The sequence below is a fragment of the Scophthalmus maximus genome, chromosome 18 (genome assembly GCF_022379125.1).
Source record: "Scophthalmus maximus strain ysfricsl-2021 chromosome 18, ASM2237912v1, whole genome shotgun sequence".
NCBI classification, from domain to species: Eukaryota; Metazoa; Chordata; class Actinopteri; order Pleuronectiformes; family Scophthalmidae; genus Scophthalmus; species Scophthalmus maximus.
The window spans coordinates 9,112,487-9,134,602 of record NC_061532.1 but is presented as its reverse complement, the minus strand read 5'-3'; the positions used below and the strand labels follow the sequence as shown (position 1 = coordinate 9,134,602).

General features: G+C 42.4%; 1 protein-coding gene across 1 annotated transcript; it reads left to right on the top strand.

Annotated features, from left to right (window-relative positions):
- Positions 1-905: 905 nt before the first annotated feature.
- ehd3 (EH-domain containing 3) lies at positions 906-15,564 on the top strand. The gene is made up of 8 exons (XM_035617983.2): positions 906-2,015; positions 5,728-5,904; positions 6,559-6,656; positions 10,771-10,912; positions 11,056-11,155; positions 11,274-11,444; positions 12,496-12,660; positions 12,755-15,564. Exons 1-8 carry the CDS (start codon positions 1,789-1,791, stop codon positions 13,280-13,282), a joined length of 1,608 nt encoding a protein of 535 aa, XP_035473876.1. The 5' UTR covers positions 906-1,788; the 3' UTR covers positions 13,283-15,564.
- The last annotated feature ends 6,552 nt before the right edge of the window (positions 15,565-22,116 follow it).

Here is a 22,116-nt window from a genome sequence, read left to right as displayed (position 1 = left end):
AATAATAGTTTCCCTGAAACGTACACGAAAAAAAGAAAATTTACCGACTGTAAAATTTCAATAGAAAAAATGCTTCAATTGGTAATACAAAAAATTTGTTTAATTTGTTCAGATTAAAGTTGCCAGAAGTTAACACAATTGTCATTTTTTATTGTTGGTAAACATTTCCTTTTTTCAGTGTAATACACTATACTATATATATATATATATATATATATATATATATATATATATATATATATGTGTGTGTGTATATATATACACACACATATATATATATAGCACTTTTTAAAGCACAGTTACAAGGTGCTAATTGAGATAACAAATCATTGAAATGGACAGTTGAATAATTCAAATAAATATAATAAGATCAAATAAAGAAAGGCTGAGCAGTAGAAATTAGTTTAAAGAAGGGACTTAAAAGAAGACACTATCTCTGACAGCCTGGTTATGAGTATTTATAAAATATCAATATTAATATAATTATAGTCATATGGCTGCACAAAACTTACTGTAAATACTCAAGTGACTGAAAACGTGTGTTTCAAAGCTTTTCCTCCTTTGCTGTTTTGACATCTGACCCACAGTGTGTTCGAGGAGTAACTCACTGCAAAGAAAAGACCATTTATTTTATAATATATATTTTTTAAATGTTATAAGCAATTGTAAAAGAAAGAGACGCTTTCCCGCGTCTAACCTCCAGGGGGCGCACTCCTCTCTCCTCCCTGTGGTCTCTCCTCCTCCATCATGGCGTCGTCCCGGTCGGCTTCATCTCCTGCATCACCAGCGGGGCGGGGCGGGGGGCGGGGCGGGGACGCGGTGGGCCGGACTGCCAGTCGTTGGGCACTTCCGCCGGGCTCGGGTTTCCTTCGACTCGGCATTTAAACGGAGCTGCAGGACATCAGCTGCTGTTACACTGAAGCGCCGTGCGGTGACAGAAAATAACCCCGTAGCCACAGCAAAACAGGTCACCGTTGAATAAAATTTGGAGAAAAAAAGAATTGACCTGAAAACGTCAGCGGAAGAAAAGGAGCAGGTTTTTGTTGGCAGAGGAGCGGGAGCAGCTGAACAATAACGGCGGTTCGGCGCTGTGACAGCAGCTCGGTGCATCGTTCCTGGGATTCCTCCCTCGAGCCCCCTGGACGAAACTGACCGGCGGTAACGTGATGCTTTGCATGAGCAGAACCATTTAGTTTTATATGAATCTTTGTTGTTTTTTTCAATTCTGGGCGGTGTTTGTTTGCTGAAACCGGTTGGTAAACAAAATCAAACTCACCCTATGTGGTGGTGCTTCGGCCCAGGGGCGTGAGTGGCCTGGACGTGAGAGGACCGATGGACTGATGATGATGATGATGATGATGCTGATGATGATGATGAGAGAGCAGCTGATGGGTCAGGTTTAAATTCCGATTTTTTTTATTTATTATTATAGCTTCTATTAGAGAGACAATCTTAAAATAGCATCACTGGGCTGAATATAATATCAGGCCAATCCTTCATATCACCATCAACAACAGCATTTTACAGGAGCAGGCCAGACACACTCACTTCTACTGTTGTTGAATCCACAACCATACATATATTCTTTTTTTCTTCCAAAGCAGACTTTTAAAAGGGATTTTTGGAGCTTTCTGTCTCATATCTGGTGAAAAAGATAAGACAAAGCATCCAATCTCTCCAAGTCATTGTACATTTGTTGACTACAACGTGTCAACAAACATCATCTTTCGACTCCTCGCACATATTGGAGGCTTTTAGTCCAAAAACAAGCACCCGGCAGCAGCAGCCATGTTCAGCTGGCTCGGAACCGACGACAGGAGGAAGAAGGACCCCGAAGTCTTTCAGACGGTCAGCGAAGGGCTGAAGAAGCTCTACAAGACCAAATTACTGCCCCTGGAGGAAAGCTACAAGTTCCACGAGTTCCACTCGCCGGCCCTGGAGGATGCCGACTTTGACAACAAGCCCATGGTCTTACTGGTGGGACAGTACTCCACCGGCAAGACAAGCTTCATACGGTGAGGACACACAGCAGGACACAGGTCACACACACACACACACACACACAAACACAAACACACACACACACACACACACACACACACACACACACACAGATAGAGAGAGGCAGACACACCCAAACTGACTTCTCCCTCTCTCAGCACAAGCAGCGGAGCAGTTTGACAGCCTGAAGAAGAAGAAGAGGAGGAGGAGGAGGAGTGCAGTAGTCCTCCAATAAAGTTAATTTGAACAAACAAAAAGTGCCATAGAAAAGAATTTTCAACAAAATAAAATAAAACAATTTCAAAAGAAGGAGGGAGAAAAAAGATCATCCATCACACACATGAGAACTCTCCACTGGTTGGTCGGAGCCACACCTCTGCAAGCTTTATTGAATCCATAAGAAGTTTTATTTGGCAGCCGACATAACACACGCTCCGACTGGATGCGTTGTGGAGGCGGCGCTGCCTGGCACTGCTGCAGCCTTCTCCGGCGAGGTGTGTGTGTGTGTGTGTGTGTGTGTGTGTGTGTGTGTGTGTGTGTGTGTGTGTGTGTGTGTGTGTGTGTGTGTGTGTGTGTGTGTGTGTGTGTGTGTGTGTGTGTGTGTGTGTGTGTGTGTGTGTGTGTGTGTGTGTGTGTGCATTTGCATTCGTGTCTGTATGTGGATGATCCTACTTATAGATTGACATCCTGTAGACCAGCGGTGCATTTAAAAAAAAAAAACAACAAATATATCCCCTTCTCTTAAAACGATTTTTCATGGACATTTGAAAAGTAGCCCTGTGACACTGAGGTGGACGTAGAGGACAGGAGGTCTTGGAGGCCTTCTCCTCCTGTGGTCCTCAGTATACGAACGTAGCTTGTATCTTTTTATTTTTTGCAAAAAAGGTTGCCAGATACATGTTTAGCATAATACAAATGCAGATAAGTGAAACCACCTCAAATAAGTAATTTATTTGTTATAAATAATTGCTGTGTTTCAATGTTTTATATTCAGAAGTCTGTGAGAGCTGACCTGGAGTTTCTCCTGAAGAGGCATATGTGTGTGTGACATGGAGAGATACTAGCAGCTATGTGATAGGCCTCTTTTGAACTGCAAGACTGCTGCTGACATCTTGCCTTTCAGACACATACAACACACACACACACACACACACACACACGCACAAACACACACACATATGCTTGCAAAGCCTTGAAAGTAATTAGTTGAAAGCCACAGAGAGGATGCTGTTAGTGACTTCCTGCTATAAGACGGGGCAGTGTAGACATCCTAGCCGTGCTCTTCCTCCTCTCCTGTCTCTGATTTTCACTGATTCTCTCTCTCTCCCTTTCTTTTTTTCTTTTTTCAACTCTGTCACTAATGACGACACCCGCACACTCAGCAGCCCGACCCCGCGCCACCACCGACATTGTAGCAGTCAGATGAGGAATGTTCAAATTGCTGAGTAACCCTGGGTCAGAGCAGCTACAGTCCTTCACTTCACATCACAGGGCCTCGCTGTGGAACTGGGAGCAGTGCAGGTCTTTAGGACGCGGATGAACAGTCTGCCTGGTTTTCTTAGTGTCACCTAAACGACAAGGGAGTGTTACAGTATGTTGTACTTTGTCAGTGAGTCCGATGCAGTTATATGCTGTGCTAATTTCTCCCCCATTAAAACAAAGTGGGGTTTGGACAGAAGTTCCAAAATGATGATGGTGTTGTTAACACTATATTAGATTGATGTGAATTTCAAAAGTCTTGAAATATAAATCAGTATCTGTCTAATGCCTTGTTCACACTTCACACTTTTTTGGCCCGATTTTCCACTTGACAAATTGTGGAACTGGCCGACAAAAGCTCCGGAGCCAAATCGGCAATTTGATGACTTTGAAAAGTGGTGTAGTCTGATCTTGGCATAAAAGAAAGAGGAAAAAATGGATGGAGCGACCAGAGATGCTGATGGTGGGTAATTCTTCTTGGCGGTTAGTCAGAGGGCGGTAATCTGAGCCTGTCGTCATTTTTCGGAAAGAAAATATAGATTTTTAACTGTACACATTAGTTTTATTTAGACCTCCCTTGTAGTCTTCTGTTATCTTTATTCATATGTAGATTTGTGTGACGCTTCAACTCTATAAAGCTCATAAACTGGAGCTTTGAGGCTGGGAATTTTCAGGTTTGTCTTTTAACTGGCAGGGAATAAACAAACCGCCCCAAAATGCGATAACGAAATGTGTGGCGGATGGGAATTCCACACGTACACAGTACGTCTCTTCTATCCTACATACCATCTGATATCGACGAACATATGCACAACCTCCCCGCAGACAGGAGGACTCACACTGCACACACACGTGTGCAGAGAGATGGCTCTACCAGGCACTGCTGCCTCCTCTCACAAGGTTTAAAAATGTGTGTGTGAGTGTGTGTGTGTGTTTGTGGAGAAGACGTATAGGAGACCCACCTTTACATCTGGCAGCAGTTAAAATGCATAAACATCCAACACTCACTCGAAATTTATGGTCCTCCTCGGCTGTAAATCTCTTTCTTGTGGCCCTGTGTTTCACGCGGTTGTGTGCGCGGCGTCGTGAAACTCTGCAGAAATGCACTAATCTTCATTTGTAACACTCGCGATGTCACTGAATTAACAGCAGAAGATTCAACCTTTCACTCTCAAAATATAGGAGATGTAAATCAGCTGTATTGCCATGGCGATAGTTGCAGATAAGGTCAAAAGTTTGCATCAGTCGTATGGGGGAGGAAAAAACTTTTTTGCAGTAAAACACGTTAACAAATCAGAGTTGTCTTCATCTCTTAGGGCCTCCAGAAGAATGCACTCAGGCACAATGAGACATGCATAAAAATCTACATCTGATTGCCTGTCCCCCTGCATGTTTTCACCCCAGTCAGCTGTTTTCGATCACCAGTGAGCAAACAAGCCTGTGGCGAGGTATAGCACGCTTGACCATCAGTTTTGTCGGAATAGGAAGAGCTGAACCACATTCCTCTCCATGCCTCCAAGCCTCGAGTTCCTGCTTCAGAATATCGATTGTATCGGTTCTCTCTCATATATTCACTCTTTGCAAATGCGGGACTGCATCACTCGTGGTGAGGAGCTGGTGGAGTAAAAAATAAGTTTCCAGGGGCTTTGACTGACAAGAGTCCTCTGTCTTTGTCTCACCTGATAACACAACTCTCCTTCGTCCATGTTGATGGCAACAGATTTGATTCTGCTTATTGTGCAGCCAGTGCGTGGCAGCCATCCAGCCTGTGATGATGTAAAACTCCCCTCATCCTTATTCCAGAAGCTTCTAATTCAAGGCAGACTGTGATTCTTTTTTTCCCCAATTGCATCCTACCATTCGGATCCATTTCCTTTCCACATAATAACTATGAAAAGGCATGCAGTTGGTCTTTCAAAGTAAGCGGCTGCAGATGTAGCACACATCTGTCCTGTTGCCTACAGATGAATGCAGGGATTCAATGTTTATATGATTACAACTTATTCTCTGTTGTGACAGCTTGGTACATATTACAATAATATGATTCCCCTCTCACATACATAAAAAAAATGGTATAACCCATATGCTATGATTTCATAAAGTCCTTTTAATCTTCTGTAATGTCTACACATCGTCCTCAACACAACGACGAAGATTAGGTCACTTCTCGTGTAAAGATACTCAAAAACATCTCGTCCCCTGTCTTGTTTATAGTTTAACGCCATGTCCTTGCTATCTCGCCCTCAGCTACCTGTTGGAGCAGGATTTTCCTGGAATGCGTATCGGCCCCGAACCCACCACGGATTCCTTCATCGCGGTGATGCACGGTGACACGGAAGGCGTCATTCCCGGAAACGCCTTGGTGGTTGACCCCAAGAAGCCCTTCAGAAAGCTGAACGCGTTTGGGAACGCATTCCTCAACAGGTAGATGCTTACGGACGCACGCACACACACAAACACACACGCACGCACGCACACGCACGCACTCTTAAATGCTAGATGAAATGCACTGATGGCAGATTTTGTCAGATGTCTTTGGAGGTGTGTGTTATACCAAGGTAAAGCATCTGATATATATACTGGAGAAGAAAGAGAAAGTGAGAGTGACAATCCACACCATCGCTCTACATTCCTGTGTGATTGAATTTCCCTCTGCTCACCAGTCGGTCAGACTTTCCTCTGTGTGTGCGTGTGTGTGTGTGTGTGTGTGTGTGTGTGTGTGTGTGAGTGAGAAACAGAGAGTCACTCATTTGCCGAGTCATCCTTCTGGGAAAAGGGAAACTGCCAAAAACTCTTGTGTCCTCTCTGTGAGGGCCCACCACTGGCGAAAGGAGACGGCGCTGACCGTCAGTGGGGTTTTTTGGTTGTTTTTTTTGGGGGGGGGGAGGTTCACAGTGAGGACAGCTGCTAACCTGTTGGTATTTCTTCAGCTGGGCAAAGAAAGAGAGCTAGAGCAGTAGAGATGGAGGAGACGAAAAAGGAGATGATGTTGCATGATGTTTGTTGTTAAAACGCTTTTACACTTCTGTCCTGACTTTAATGTTTCCACTCTTCGTGTGTGTGCGTGCGTGTGTGTAGGTTTGTGTGTGCCCAGCTGCCTAACCCGGTGCTGGAGAGCATCAGTGTGATCGACACACCAGGGATTCTGTCTGGAGAGAAACAGCGAATCAGTCGAGGTGAGACACCACATTCGAGAGGGTCACACTTTTATCTTCCACTGTTTATGTTAGTGTGTTTGTGTCAGTGGTCATTCACTGAAACCCATTCAGCTGCAGCCCCCTCGTCCCCCTGATCTCTGAACAACAATGTCAGCATTTCTTTTGGATGCACGCGTATGTGTGTTTGTTCTAGCTTGTAGCTATCAGGAGGATTATGCCTCGTTCATTTCAAAGAACAGGAAGCAGCGACAAAAAGATCAGCTTTGAATGCACTCTCTCTCTCACACACACACACACACACACACTCGCACACGTGTGGTTCAGATTTAACAGTTATAACCCTGCACTCTTCTGGACTGAACTTAAAACTTGAATAACACAGTGTTCTCGTACTTTTAACACATTGAAGTCAACAGATAATGTCAACAGCTGCAGATTTCAGAGTTGAATTAGAAGAAGTTACGTATGTTTTAGCTTTGCCTCGTGAAGAAAAATCTGTATTTCGGTCACCAACATCCAACCAGGGAGGTACAGATGCTTTTAATGGCAACAATCATATTATCATATTATACATATCTTCATAAACATGTAGAAGACGCTACAAGCTAAGGGCCATGTGAAATTTTATTTCTTGATCTATTCACACGAAAACCCATTAATCTCATTCACTTATCCATTAATGTTACCTCACTTGATCATATATTTTGCAAGTAAAAAAATTTTCAATCCAAAATTGAAAGCTTTATGATTTTTTCATTATACTTATCGGCATATTGAGCTGCGTTAAACCAGCAGATCTCATCAGCGAGAGGGAGAGAGAGAGAGACGAGGGTGCGAAGAGAAGTTTAGGTGTGAGAGGCTCACGAGAAATGTTCCCAGCTCTCTCACAGGTTGATGTGTGTCTGGCATGGCCGGCATTCCCAAAGCTGAAAGCTGGCATCGCCATACCAACCGCTGACATCGACAAAAGAGCTCTGATAATTAAAGACAGCCATAATTTAGTCTCTCTCCCGCTCGACCCCTTCCTCTGGGCAGTCCCTCTTTTTTTGTTCTCTTCTTATGCCAAAAGGCCCTGATGGGATTTGAAAAATGATTTGCTAGCTGGGGTGCCCGTGCAGCATTCACTTTGTTTTCCTAGTGCTGAGCATTATATGTCCTGTAATACTTCTTGTATCAATATAAAAAAAAAGGATAAATCAGTTAGTGCTTGAGCCTCATGGGGCCTGATCGCAATCAGGGCAGATCATGTCATGATATGCACATTATAAAGAGAGTATCAAGAAATCCAGGGTGTTGACTTGATGAAATATGCAAGCAACACACATGCAGCTAAATAAAAAAAACAAGGAACAAACCGTGGTTATTGGGTTCAGCACATTACATCATAACAGGGTTGGGTCTTTGGTGATGTGGATTTTCCTCCCGACTTTCTTTCTGTCAGGAGAGCGTTGTCTTTTCTGTGGAGAGATAAGAATGAACCCTTTGTCAGCCCTTACAGAATTTCAGACTTTTGTATATATTTGGATGTGGATTTATTGAAAGGAACCCACATCAGCTGTGTTTTATTTTTCGTCATTTTTCCACACCAAGTGTCCGTTAAACGTGTTGTCAAACCAAACACGCCACGCGCCGAGCTGTGGCCCTAACGTTGGCTGTTAGATATAACAAAAAATGCAGGCTACACTTGACCTCTCCTGAGTCAGCACCGCTGAGGACAAAGTCTGTGTATGGTGTCGTTTTTATTTGTGTGTGTTCATTTTCTTTTCATTCTTTTCCATCCACATGTTCAGTGCATATATGTTTCCGTTTGTGCCAATGGTATTTGTTTGCTGCTTCTCATTCTTTGCTGTTATCACTTTTCTCTGTACCTTTGTCCTCTGTTTTTATCAATACCTGTATTTGTGTGTGTGTTTGTTTGTGTGTCTAGATGAAGAGTTGTCAGGCTATAGCTGCCTACGTAGATGTCCTTATGGAGGTATTTTGGAAAAATAAATCTGGACGCCAACCAGCTGCAAAAAAGGCTGAATATTGTAATATCTTGACTATAAAGAATTTATAGTCTGTCTGTTACATGTTCTTCACCAGACTCTTGTCACATGGTTTGGGGAGAAATAGGTCGGCAATTTTTTGGCTCCAATTTATCATGTTGTGCTGTTGAGGAAAATGTTGCCAGAGTTACTGTTTTATTACTTATCTTTTCTTTCCCGGCACTAAACAAAAAAAATTTACAATTTTCTAACTTTTTTATTCTATCCATTTAGCAACAGGTTATCATAATGGTGACAACGGTTGATCTGTCAAACAATATTACAGCAAGACATTTCAACAATTACTTAGTCTGACAAATGTAGGGTGATGCTCATGTTCCACAATCCTAAACTCCAAAATCCCTCAAGCCCCCAGCGTTCCTCTGCAGACCCTGAAAAGTTTAACTTGTACTGAAAGATCCATTTTTGGAGCGAATTCATGCTCCCCAGAGAATAAGCCCTCTTCACTTTTGATACTGAATGAACGTTACTTTAGTGCCAGTCAATGGCTACAATATATCAGCTTTGTACACGAGTTATAGGAAACTAACATATCTTTGTAACATTGACTGACTGTACTGTAGGTTTTCACAATATAGATGCTTTTGTGTTCCCCTCACCTTTACTCTACCACGTTTTAGCACCTCTATGATAAGGCCCTTAAAAACAGTAATGTGAAAATTGCCACTCGTTCTTGTGTTCTTAGTCACGTTTCGACCTCACGCCATGTGAAGAGTGCACCGTGTGAAGAACAAGCCACTAAAACTCAAATTCTCTCTTAGCTCTCCGAAAGCTTTGCTCGAGCAGCAGTGTGCCCTCTGTCTCCTGGCCGCTGTGCTCACGCCGGACAAAGAGACACAGCTTCAAACCCATTTCCACGTTTTTTTTTTAATGCTCATTTGCTGCCACTGCTAAACTTTTGCTTCCCAATCCCAGTGAGGATTCTTTGAATTCTCAACATCAATCAGTTCTGCGAGATGAGCAGTTTGTGAGGATCAATGTCAGCGTTACCATGTAACACAAGAATCCCGGGAGTTTCACAACTACGGCATGCCATTGTACAAATGATGCTCCCTGAGAGAGAAAACCATTCCTCTACCGGGAGGAGCAGATGTGCAGCCACAGTAGCAGTAGCAGCAATTCAGCGAGTATGTAAAAAAAAAAAAAGGGGGGGGGGATTTTATCACTGCGATGTCTGTATAGTGCAACTGCCTCACTGTGAGGAGGAAAGCTGCAAACGTCAGATTCAGATGAATTACAAGTGATAACGTGTAAAACCTGTGGAGTTAGTTTGTAGCTTTTCAGGGAGAAAATGTTCCACAAACATTACAGTAGCTCTTCAGAAAATCCGTCTGACTTTCACTGTGTTAACATGAATCTACTACCCACTACCAACTGACAGCAAATGCCTCCTAGATGCTGTATCCAATAATCTCAACCGTAACAGGTTTACCGTTGACTCTGCATCATTCTCGTACGTGTCCTTCAGTGTTGATTGGAAATCTGAGCCCACTAATCCTTCGCTCTGCCCCTTCTTGTTCTTTGTTCTCCTCTCATATCCTGTGGAATTTATCCAGGTAACAGTCCTTGAGCCGTGAGTCAATGATGGACTCCTGCTGACAGACTCACTCTCTGATTCCTTAATTTAGGCTTTAGATTTTGGAGGCTTTAACTCATTCATCCATTTAGTCGTGCTTTTAAATTAATTCATGTTACGATCGCTCTTGTAGCGTAGTTTATTTATGATGCTAGATAGATTATTATGATTGATGGGGTTTGCGGTTTTCCCCTCTTAGCATTTAGTCTGAACTTTGGCTGCGACGTCTCCATCAGTAAACAGACATTCTTTCCTCTCAACATGTAGCAATGTGGGCGTCCGTCTTATTTCCATTATAATGGCTTGGGGGAATATTGCAACATCAGTTCTTGGATAACGGCTAATATCCATCATCAGCATAAAAACTATTTCAAGTGTCTCTGTTGGCACCGGTATGGGATGGGAGCAAAGAAACAAGAGAGAGAAAAGACCCAGCGAGCAACGTCTCTTTTTCTCAAATTGTCTCCACGCTCGTGTTCCTCTCTTTACCTCCCCCTCCTCCTCTCAGGCTATGACTTTGCGGCTGTCCTGGAGTGGTTTGCCGAGCGAGTGGACAGGATCATTTTGCTGTTCGACGCCCACAAGCTGGACATCTCTGACGAGTTCTCAGAGGTGATAAAGGCCCTGAAGAACCACGAGGACAAGATCAGGTAATCTGGGACTGCCTGACTTAAAGCTACACAGAGTATTCATGATCACGTCCTCACTCAGCACACGCACGCAAACCTTAATGAGCATTCATGTCATGTCAACGTGAGGATTTGGATTTTGCATGTTTTGTTGTTTTGTTCAGGGTTGTGCTGAACAAAGCTGACCAGATAGAGACCCAGCAGCTGATGAGAGTCTACGGTGCCCTGATGTGGTCACTAGGGAAAATAGTCAACACCCCTGAGGTATAGTAACCATGAACTGTTAAAATTGGGAACAGCTGCATCCTCTATAGGATTTTCTGAGAGAGGATTTCAAAGTCTTTGTTTCAATTAATTCATGTAATGTCTCCTTCACCGACAGGTGATCCGTGTCTACATTGGTTCGTTTTGGTCCCACCCTCTGCTGATCCCTGACAACAGGAAGCTGTTCGAGGCCGAGGAGCAGGACTTGTTCAAGGACATCCAGTCTTTACCGAGAAATGCGGCGCTTAGAAAACTCAACGATCTGATCAAGAGGGCGAGACTAGCCAAGGTAAGGCACAGGGGGAAGTAACCGACACACCCGCCCCGCCGGTGGAGAGTCTGACCGTGGCACAGTTACAGCTACAGATTTGTGTGACACTAGGTGGAAGGAAGGGACATGGGCCAAGAAGTAGTTCACTTACTGTTGACACTCATTGTCAGTTATTGTCTCACTGAACTGAGCTGAAGTTTTAGGGACAACTCTGTTTGACAGTGACACATTTCAATTGTCAGGACATCACTCGTTCACCCTCTCCATCCTGTCCAGCTGTTAACCTTGACAGAAAAGCCTGTCGCTGTCAGAGAACCAATAGAACCAGACAAATGGTGTTCCTCTCCTCCTGAGTGAATTATTTCCTGTTTCCTCTCTGGTCAGGAAGTAAGGTATGAGAGGCGACGGCCCACTGCCTGTTGTAATGTGAGGAAACACAGAGGATGTGCACATGCACAACACTGCGAGTGTGTGTGTGTGTGTGTGTGTGTGTGTGTGTGTGTGATGAGCTTCAAGGACACAAGGTGGATTCAGGGAAATGCATGCACGCATATCAGCCCAGCAACATAACATTGACATGTTTAAATAGATTTGAGTCATGCTTTGTTTGAGGGTAATGTCATGATTATCTTCATAAGTCCACCTTTAACTTAAATGAATTGATTTTCTTGACATTGGTAAAAGATATTTAAGTTAACACTTAAACCACTTCAAATGCGGGACTGCATCACTCATGGTGAGGAGCTGATGGAGTAAAAAATAAGTTTCCAGGGGCTTTGACTGACAAGAGTCCTCTGTCTTTGTCTCACCTGATAACACAACTCTCCTTCGTCCATGTTGATGGCAACAAACTTCATTCTGCTTATTGCGCAGCCAGTGTGTGGCAGCCATCCAGCCTGTGATGATGTAAAACTCCCCTCATCCTTATTCCAGCAGCTTCTAATTCAAGGCAGACCGTGGTTTTTTTTTTTACAATTGTGTCCTACAATTCGGATCAACTTCCTTTCCACATAATCAGGCCACTGTTTTATGTTATAATCCTAAATCCCAATTCCCTCTGCGTGTGCAGGTTCATGCCTACATCATCAGCTCACTGAAGAAAGAGATGCCCTCTGTGTTCGGGAAAGAGAACAAGAAGAAAGAACTGATCGGCAGCCTGGGAGATATTTATAAACGCATTGAGAGGGAGCATCAGATATCACCCGGAGATTTCCCAAGTTTGAAGAAGATGCAGGTAAAGAGGAGAGGAATGTTGATTTATAAATACAGGTTCAGGTCGATAAAACCTCAACTTGTGTTGTGTTTTTGTTTTTATTCCTGTCTCCCAGGACCTACTTCAGTCTCAGGATCTCAACAAATTCCAGCCCCTGAAACCCAAACTCCTGGAGGCAGTTGACGACATGCTGGCCAGTGACATCGCTGGCTTAATGGTCCTGGTCCGTCAAGAAGAAACGCAGCGGCCTAACCCAGTCGTGAAGGGCGGCGCGTTCGATGGAACTTTGGACGGCCCGTTTGGCCACGGGTACGGCGAGGGAGCCGGCGAGGGCATCGACGATGCCGAGTGGGTCGTGGCGCGAGACAAACCGGCGTACGATGAGATTTTCTACACATTATCTCCAGTCAACGGCAAAGTGACGGGGGCCAACGCCAAGAGGGAAATGGTGAAGTCAAAACTGCCCAATACGGTGCTGGGAAAGATCTGGAAACTGGCGGATATCGACAAGGATGGCATGCTTGACGATGAGGAGTTTGCGTTGGCCAATCACCTGATCAAAGTGAAACTGGAAGGACATGAACTGCCATCGGATCTGCCGGCACACCTGGTGCCCCCAACGAAGAGGAAAATAACCGAGTAGATGTAAGATTACCCAGAGTCCCTGCTCCAAAACCTGTAAGTACACCCCCACTCCCAGAGAAGATTATTCCTATTAAAAGATTCCTGTAGCATTATTGCAAAAAACTACCAGTGGAAATTTAGACTGCATTTCCAACTCCAAACCTACCCTGCTATTTCACCCCCACGTCTGCAGTCCTTCCTTACCTTCAAGAGACAAATACTAGAACAAAAATATTCTGTTACATTCAAATTTAATCACATTAAAGGATACTCATCAACTGTTAGCATACAGGCTGCAAACCTTTCTTTTCTATACAGATCTTAGGATTTGACTTTGTCAATAGTGTGATAACTTCTATTAACAGTTGGAATTAAATGCAGCATTTCTTCAGTGCTTTAATGTCTTTTACCAGGGGAGGAAAACTGCATCTGGATGACTCCTCTGATGAAAGTCAAGTCTTTAGACCGGTGTTCTCTTTTTATTCTTTATTTTATTTCATGGTGAGATATGGGAGTTGTTTGGTAGGACAAGTTTTAGATATGTTAGCACAACTGATGCGGTGAATAGCAAAGAAAGACAAATTCAAAGTCTAAACTAAGAAACACTGGAATACAGAAAAATATAGGTTGGTCTTAACTACTGGAAGAAAGAGGGTGAGATGTCAATGACAGTGTGAAGACAAAAAGAAGGAAGAGGGAAAGTTTAGTTGGGGGAAGATATTCATGAGGAGGTTAGAAAAATGCAATTACATCTTTTTATCCCCATTGAAGCTTTATCTATAATAGGACCTATTATATAATTGTTATTATTACCTGAAATAAGCACAATAAAAACGTCGGTCCTGCATTATTTTTGGTCTCCTGGCACGGCCGAGTATTCTGGATTTTGTGTAATGGCGATATTTTAAACAACTACAGATCCATCACATATTCACACACACACACACACACGCACACACACACACACACACACACACACACACACACACACACACACACATACACACACACACACACACACAGAAAAGGAACACCATAGTGTGTTGGGGTTTTGACGGTGACAGACTTTGTTGTGCAACCCTGGAGTAAACCCAAAAAGAAAATGGTCTAAATCAATCACTAATCTTTTAACACGTTAATTGTGATGTGCTCATGTTAGTATTTGTGTGTGGGATGCAGTTTATGACGTCACCATCACGTACAGTACGTATTGGATGGATGGAATTCGAGATGAACTTTCGCAAATGAATTTCTCAAATGGGAAACGAGCCGAACGAGAAGCTAACAATGTCCAGTGGTTTGTCCCTCGAAGGATCTTTTTAAATAGTCATGAATCTCATGAACATGTCTGACGATACTGTGACTTTGATATGAATCTGTTCTGTGGGTGTTGAATGTTTAAATGTTCTGTGTGGGCACATCCTGACTACACTCTGTATGCATATGAACACATGTATCAGTGTTATTATTTGTAATGTATATGTATTAAGTCTTAAGCATTTCACAGGCTACTGATTTGGGATTATTCCAGTGGGTTATTAATTGAACATTGATGAATCTGTTATCATTTACTAACCCTCCTTTGTAGTCCAGAGAGTGAACACGCAGCTTTTCGCTTATTTCGTGATAACAAACATTAATCGACTCATAATTCAAAGTTTTTGTTTTGTTTTTTCCTTCTTCAATGTATTTAAATTGTACACATGTAATACATGCACTTCCTCTTTACAAAGTTTCAGATGTATTACTGTGGCACTATGCCAGTATATGTATGCATTATGAATGTATATTTCCCCAGCAGAAGATGAAACGCTAAACTAACTCAAATTGGATTCCAGTATGATAAGAAATATTCACAAGTGTCTCGGGAATTGACACAGTATTGACTCAATATCAGCTTTAGAATTGATTTAACTTAAAAATCCAGTTAATGGTCATTAATTCCTCCCCCTGTGCATCTCTGTGCTTATTACTGTGAATCTAATGTACGTGAGGAGACTTGCTCACATTCCACGAAACACCAGCTGGAAAATCCTCCACATGTCATAGCATGTGCTTTGTGGATCACAAGGTCATATTTCAGATGTACATCAGACAATAAAATATGTGCTTTTTGAACACGGATCCTCTGCGAGACCAAGTCCCTGAACTCCACAAGTTGGTTTCGCACCCTGGTTAATGAAGTGGAAACACTGGCGTCTTGTCTGTCTTTAAGATGGCGATGCGTTGCTTAATCTGTACTTAACTGCTTTTCCTGTCAACAGAAACTGTTAAAAAGCATAATAAAATAAATTTACTCAACTTACTGCCTCCTTTTTTATTTGTGTTATGAGCAATGTCTGTGTTGGATGAAAGTTAATGTGCAGGTACAAATTTTGTGTGCGACTTTAATACTCTAATGTGATGAAGCCCAATTAAAGTTCTAACTCGGTGAGGCAAAATTTGAGGAAGTCATTAGATTAATATTTTTTCAATGACACCTGTACTTGGTTGTAGATACTTTGGTCTAGTGAATTTGACTGTAATTATACATACACAGCACTTTTTTAGACTTATTGACACAAAGTGTTTTACAGTTCAAGTCACATTCAAACGCATTTTTCTATCACACATCATTCATACACTGCCGTCAGGGGAAATTAAGGGTTAAGTGTCTTACACAAGGAGATGGGGTCGTGTGAAACTCGACTCTGTTGGAGCAAACAACTGTAAAAGAGCAAACTACTTTTAATTATAAATAAAGAAAATAGAGTTTTCACCAAACAAGAAAAGCACATGATCGGGTTGATGCCGCCTATAAACAATATGTCTCTGAAACGACCATGATCTACATTTTTCCTTCTCCTCTGTGTCCCTGAAGTGAACTAAAAATAAACAACACACAATTGATTTGATAGAAAAATCCAACATATGTACCCTGTCATGTCAGGGGTTTATCGATGAGATGCACTCAACAGATTCTATGCACTCAACAGATTCTATGCATTAGGAAGAAATGTTGTTTGGCTCCAACTAAGGAAAAATAAGATGGATTATAATGTAAAAAAAAGTTGATATTTCTCATGGGATTCATCAGTGTTTGTGTGTGTGTGTGTGTGTGTTTGTGTGTGTGTGTGAGAGAGAGCGAGAGAGAGAGACAGGAAGCAAAAGCATCCCCTTGGCCTTGTGACTCAAAGACCCCTATAACACACACACACACACACACACGCACACACACACACACACACACACACACACACACACGCACACACACACACACACACACACACACACACACAGGTACGATGCAGCACTCTCTCCTCTCACAGAGGAAGTTCTGTTCTTGTCCACCATTTCCTGTCTGTCCTACCTTGACACTCAAACACACACACACACACACACACACACACACACACACACACACATACACATCCTCCATTCTATACCAATGTAAATATTTTTGACGTATTTGATTAGTCTTTCGTGGCAGTTTCATTGATCTAACAGGCAGCTTGAGGCAAAGAACCCAGAGAATGAATGGATGAATCAAATGAAAATATATTAAAGTTTAACAAGTTACAGGGGGGGAAAAATAGTCAACTATTTTAAGTTTAGTATTTTAACCTCAACCCTTTCCTGGAAATTGTGGCCTGAATGATAGAGAGAGCCCGGAAACAAACCAGAGACAGACTGAGACAGAGAGAGAGAGAGAGAGAGAAAGAGAGACTTAGGAATTGAGGCAGAGACGGCTGAAACATGTTTGTCTCTGGTTTTGGTTGGTATCTTATCATGCCAGGGGGAAACAGTATATCAATATGTGCTTGTGTGTGTGTGTGTGTGTGTGTGTGTGTGTGTGTGCGTGTGTGTGTGTGTGTGTGTGTGTGTGTGTGTGTGTGAATAAGTGATGGATGTGTGTGTTTGTCTCACACACGAGGAAGCTGTACGTCAACATTAAATGTATACACCCAAGATACCCAAGGGAACGAGTATTTCAGTATTTCAACACTGGGCGTGGATGATGCTCTCTCTCTCTCACACACACACACAGACACGTGTTACAGACTGTCATGACTATTTTAAACACAAGCTGATTGCAACCACAAGTCAGAAAAGGAGACAGAGAGAAAGAAAATTAGCTGAGTTTAAATTTAACACAAAACACAATAACTTTTAGTTAAATTTTAAAAATGTTCTCATCTGGACAGGAGAAGGACTTTATTCACTTGTCATGAAAGACAGAACAAAGTCACTGAATGAGTAATACGCCTTTCTTTACCACTGAGCAAAACATGCATTAAATAAAGCAAAAGGGGAAAATATCATGTATTTATGTCAGAATGCAATGATTATCATAATTGCTCACTACTATAATTGATAACGGGACTAATACTCATTAGAAACACATGATTCAGTTTCCTTCGCTTGTTGGAAATGATGGGCGACGGTGGTTAGAAATTGCAGTGACCTCTATATATGACATGTAATGTAACAGCATACATAATATCCCTCAAACGGCATTATATATAATGTGTAAATCTCATTTTTTTAGTCAATCTGCATCTTTTTAGAATGAATTTGGACGGTGGTACCCGTGACCTCTTGAACCTCTTATATTAAAGGCCTGTATAAAGGTTAGAGCTAGACAGACCTCTAAATGTAAATGTCACAGAGAATCAGGTAGAGGTGATTTTTCCCCCCCTGTTATTCCTCAATTTACTACCTCCATTTCTAAAAGCACTGCAGTCTGGGCCCTGCAGACCGACGCGCTCTGACAGTTATTGTGCTTGGTTTACTTGTAATTTGGACTCAGAGACAGTTTTCCAGTTTGTTGCAGACCTGTAGTGGTGAGGGGTTGTGGGAGTTGAGCCAGGACAGACGGTGGTGAAGGGCAGAGAGAGACAAATGGTTTATTTTCTGCGGATCAGGCGGACAGACGTGGAGAGGTGATCTATGACGGATCAGAGTCGCAGGTTAACAGGATTAGTGAGAAGTCAAAGCAGACTCAAGGGGAAAAGTGCAAACAGGTCTGGAGCTCTTCTGTGAGTCGGTACTTACGTCAAGAGGGCGTTGATTCGTGGATGTGTTTCAAGGTCTGCAGGCGGTTTTCGCGGCAGGAGAGAACGGGTGTGAGCCAGGCACCAAACAGACACACACACATGCACTCAGACAGGGAGAAAGACGGAATGGGGACAAACACGAGACAAAAGGGAGACGAAAACAACAGGAAGTACAATGAAGGAGGGAGAGAATGAATCATGACACTAGTTGGATTTATATAGCGTCTTTCAAGGTACCCAAGGCAGATTGACAGAGTTTGGAAAAATACAAATTGAAAACAATCCAAGGACAGAAAATAATAGTAGAGGAGCTGGGGATGATGACCCCAGGGGTCAAAGGCCACTGATATACTGTCGTCATCTGCTTCTTTTCACCCGCCAGCCATGAGCTTCACGAGGAGGACATGAGTAAGTGATTAGTTCACGCTATAGTTCACGTTCCCCCACTTTGTGCAATCCCTCACCAGCTTCCCATTGGCAAAAACTGCCAGTATTGTCTACTGACCTGGGCCTGTTTCAAACTATAGAAGCCGAGAACTGACGTCATCTCTGCTTCAGCGAGTGCGTGCGTGTGTGCGTGTGTGTGTGTGCTGAGTGGTCACAAGGTTGGCCGAGCGGTGACACCCTACTGTTAATTGCCCTCTGTCTCCATGGGGACACAAAGTGTGAGAGCAGGGCACGATAACAAACAGAAACTACATTTAGTAAATATCAGACACGGGTTCATCCGCCGACTTGGACGTGTTTCGTATTTTGGCATTGGCAACATCCAAATTGTGCCTTCCACGTGTGCATCGGGGTTCATCTAAAGTTTCTTGACACTGACAGATGTTGTTACGTCCCCCGTATGGATCTAACAGTGATGTAAAAAATGGTGGACAAACGCCGTATCACTGGTAATGACGCTTGAGCTGTTGATTGACAAACAATCGAACATAGAGACAATGAGTGACACTGCTCATGTTGTTCGGACCGGTGTCCGAGGTTACGTGTCTCTTGCCACGTTTGTATCCTGTGACTGACGGAAACAATAAGTGTGTCCCCCTGTGCTTAAAGTAGCCCCAGGTCCTGGTGGCCATTCCTTGAACCTAAACCTTCCCGGCTTCAGCGGAGGCCATGGACGAGGTCAGAGTCCTGGGAAAAGACACGCAAACGTGGCTACGCAAATGCATTTGTGACACATTTGCTCAGCCAATCGGGGTGCGGCAGCACACGTCCATTTAAACTTGCTTATGAGACCCCTGCCAAACAAGTCTGACCTTTGACCCTCAGAATAACAAGCATCATTGTTTGGAAAACAGGGAAGCGTATCAGGACAATCCTTTATACATTCGGATGAGGGATTAATCAGTGTGCTAACACGGTTACTCTCAGGGGTAGACAAATTAATTCCATTATGTTGAATTAATAAACTAATCCATAAAGTAAAGCTCAACATCTCAAATAACACAAGTTTCACTATGTTACAGAGCATCTCAACGAATTCATCAAGAGGAATGGTATGTTATGTTATGTCACAGCCTGTACGGAGATACGTTTCTGGGAAAGAAAACAACACAAGATATTTCACATTCTTGTTATGGAGCGATAACACTATTGTGGTCCTATATTCCTTGCGTCTATTATGATTTCCAACTGGAAGACCTGACAATTGACCTACAGGATGTTGCTATTTGATAATCACAGATAAAAGGTCCAACTTGGGAGTTTTTTGGTGTCCAAACAAGACCACACCTTAGATGCTCAACTATTTTCATGCTAATCGCATTTCTATAATCAAAGCTACTTATGAAATGTATTTGAACTTCCTCCCCTGCAATTCATCTTACTGTAAGTCTGCTCAATTTTCCTGTTTTTTTTTATTTTTTAACATGAGTGCGTGCATGTGTGTGGAGTGGAGTTATGTGTACACAGGCAGGAACAAAGTTTTCATCATTGTTATGTAAGACATGTCCAAATAAGGAATTTTCTGATACGTTATCAGAGGACATTGTGTACAGTGGACCGACTGAGCTGTGGCCTGCATTTATTCAGGCGCCTCTGGTTATTATTTTACTTCCCTAGTTAATTCAAATGTTGCACCCTCCACAGCACATATCAGTTTTTTTTTTAATTCTCCAGAGTGTCATTCTATTTCTTGGTCTACTTGTGGTCTATGTCCTTTTATTGACGCTTTTATATGCTGTTCTGTAGACAGGTAGTGCTGTAATTGTCTTACTTTGGTTCGCAATCAGTTTTGTAAAAGTTTAGTATATATATTTTCTCTCAGTCAGTCCGAGAGAAGCCCAAAGAAACAACGAGCCACTTGATGAATAAGCGCCTGTGACCAGAACAGGTCAAGGGCCAGGGCGAGGAGAGGATGTGCTGAGAGGAGACGGTGGACAATTGTTTGCTAAACATTTTTCTCTTTAAGTGAAAGACAGGATGCATTCTCAGAAAAAACAATGCTTATATATAAACACAGTGGTAATAAAAGCATGGCACTGACATAAGTGATTGCATTTGTGAAGATGGTCATCAATTTAAAAAAATGTCAGGGGCAGCTACAGACTTATTGACTCCTCTTCTCTCCTGACTTATATAGAAATCATTTCCATCCTTCGTCAAAGCCCCAAAAGGATCACAGTGGAATCCGTGTTTCATTTTGTTTCGTCCGCATCTCTGTGTAAAAATGCTGTCGATGAGCTTCATCTTTATCTTGACCTCTGTCATTAATGGAAGAAAATATTTCTCTATTCAGATCAGCCTATAATCTCCTGGCGTTGCTGGTGTTTAAAGTAACACAAACAACTAATTGGTGTGCACCAACTCATCAACTAGCTGTGATTGTGGTAAATTAAATAGAGACTGCAAAGACTAAATTCTCCTCCGCATCCCTCCGTATGTCTCTGCTGCCACCCAGTGGTCACTCAGGTATATAACATTAAGTCAAGTCAAATTCACCAAAATTAGAAAAGAATCATAAATGCATGGGGAGGCACAAAGGCACGATGAGCACGTTTGCAGTAATAATTTGCTGATCTGTGATGCTGGCAAGTAACACCCTCCATAAATGTCCTAATCTGTGTATTGTTACTTCCTAAAACATAGAGGCCTTATACAGCTTCTTTTTTTCATATTTCTATCTCTGCCACACAAGATCAATAATCAGAGCTCTGTTTTAGTTCAACAATGTAAAGTAGTGGAGAAATCACTGCCGACCCATCTGTGGCCAAAAGTCCAGGCAATGTGGTGTTTTTTGTTGTTGTTTTTTTTGTTTCTTTTTCATACTCAGAAGGTTTAGTGGTGATCTGAGACACTGTCTCTTTTTTTTAAACAAGGGTTATTCTTAGCGTTAGAATTAATGCAACAAAATATCTGGTGATATTTTTAGCATCGGTTCTTTTGTCTGTTCCTATTTGATTTCAAGTGATGAAAAAGTAAGACCTTTAACTGTGAATCATGAGCTGATTCTTTTTTTTTTTCTCTCTCTCACAGTGATTCAAATGTAGAGATGAGATCCACCTGTTGTGTGAGACTTCAGAGTTGATGTGGATCCTGACTGATGAAGCCACATGAAACTGCACCACAAAGGCCTGAGGGTCAGGCACAAACAATCAGAACTAACTATTGAGGCAAACATTTGTAAAACTTGCTTTTGGGGAGTTTGAATTTTGTTAAAAATTCTTAAGTCATGTGTCTTTCTTCTGGTAAAATTAGTGATAATCTCTACGTCAGATGCCCTGAATCCGCAGTTTGCTGTCTGATGAACCTCTGAGGCCAGCGGATGTCGCTCTTCTCTTCTTTTCACTTTCTCTGGAGTTCAAAAATCTTTCAC

Excerpts from the sequence above, each read along its gene's own strand:
- ehd3 (XM_035617983.2), top strand. The coding sequence starts at position 1,789 with ATGTTCAGCTGGCTCGGAACCGACGACAGGAGGAAGAAGGACCCCGAA. Across the intron at positions 11,445-12,495 it reads AGAGGGCGAGACTAGCCAAG|GTTCATGCCTACATCATCAG; the intron begins GTAAGGCACAGG and ends CTGCGTGTGCAG. Across the intron at positions 12,661-12,754 it reads CAAGTTTGAAGAAGATGCAG|GACCTACTTCAGTCTCAGGA; the intron begins GTAAAGAGGAGA and ends CCTGTCTCCCAG.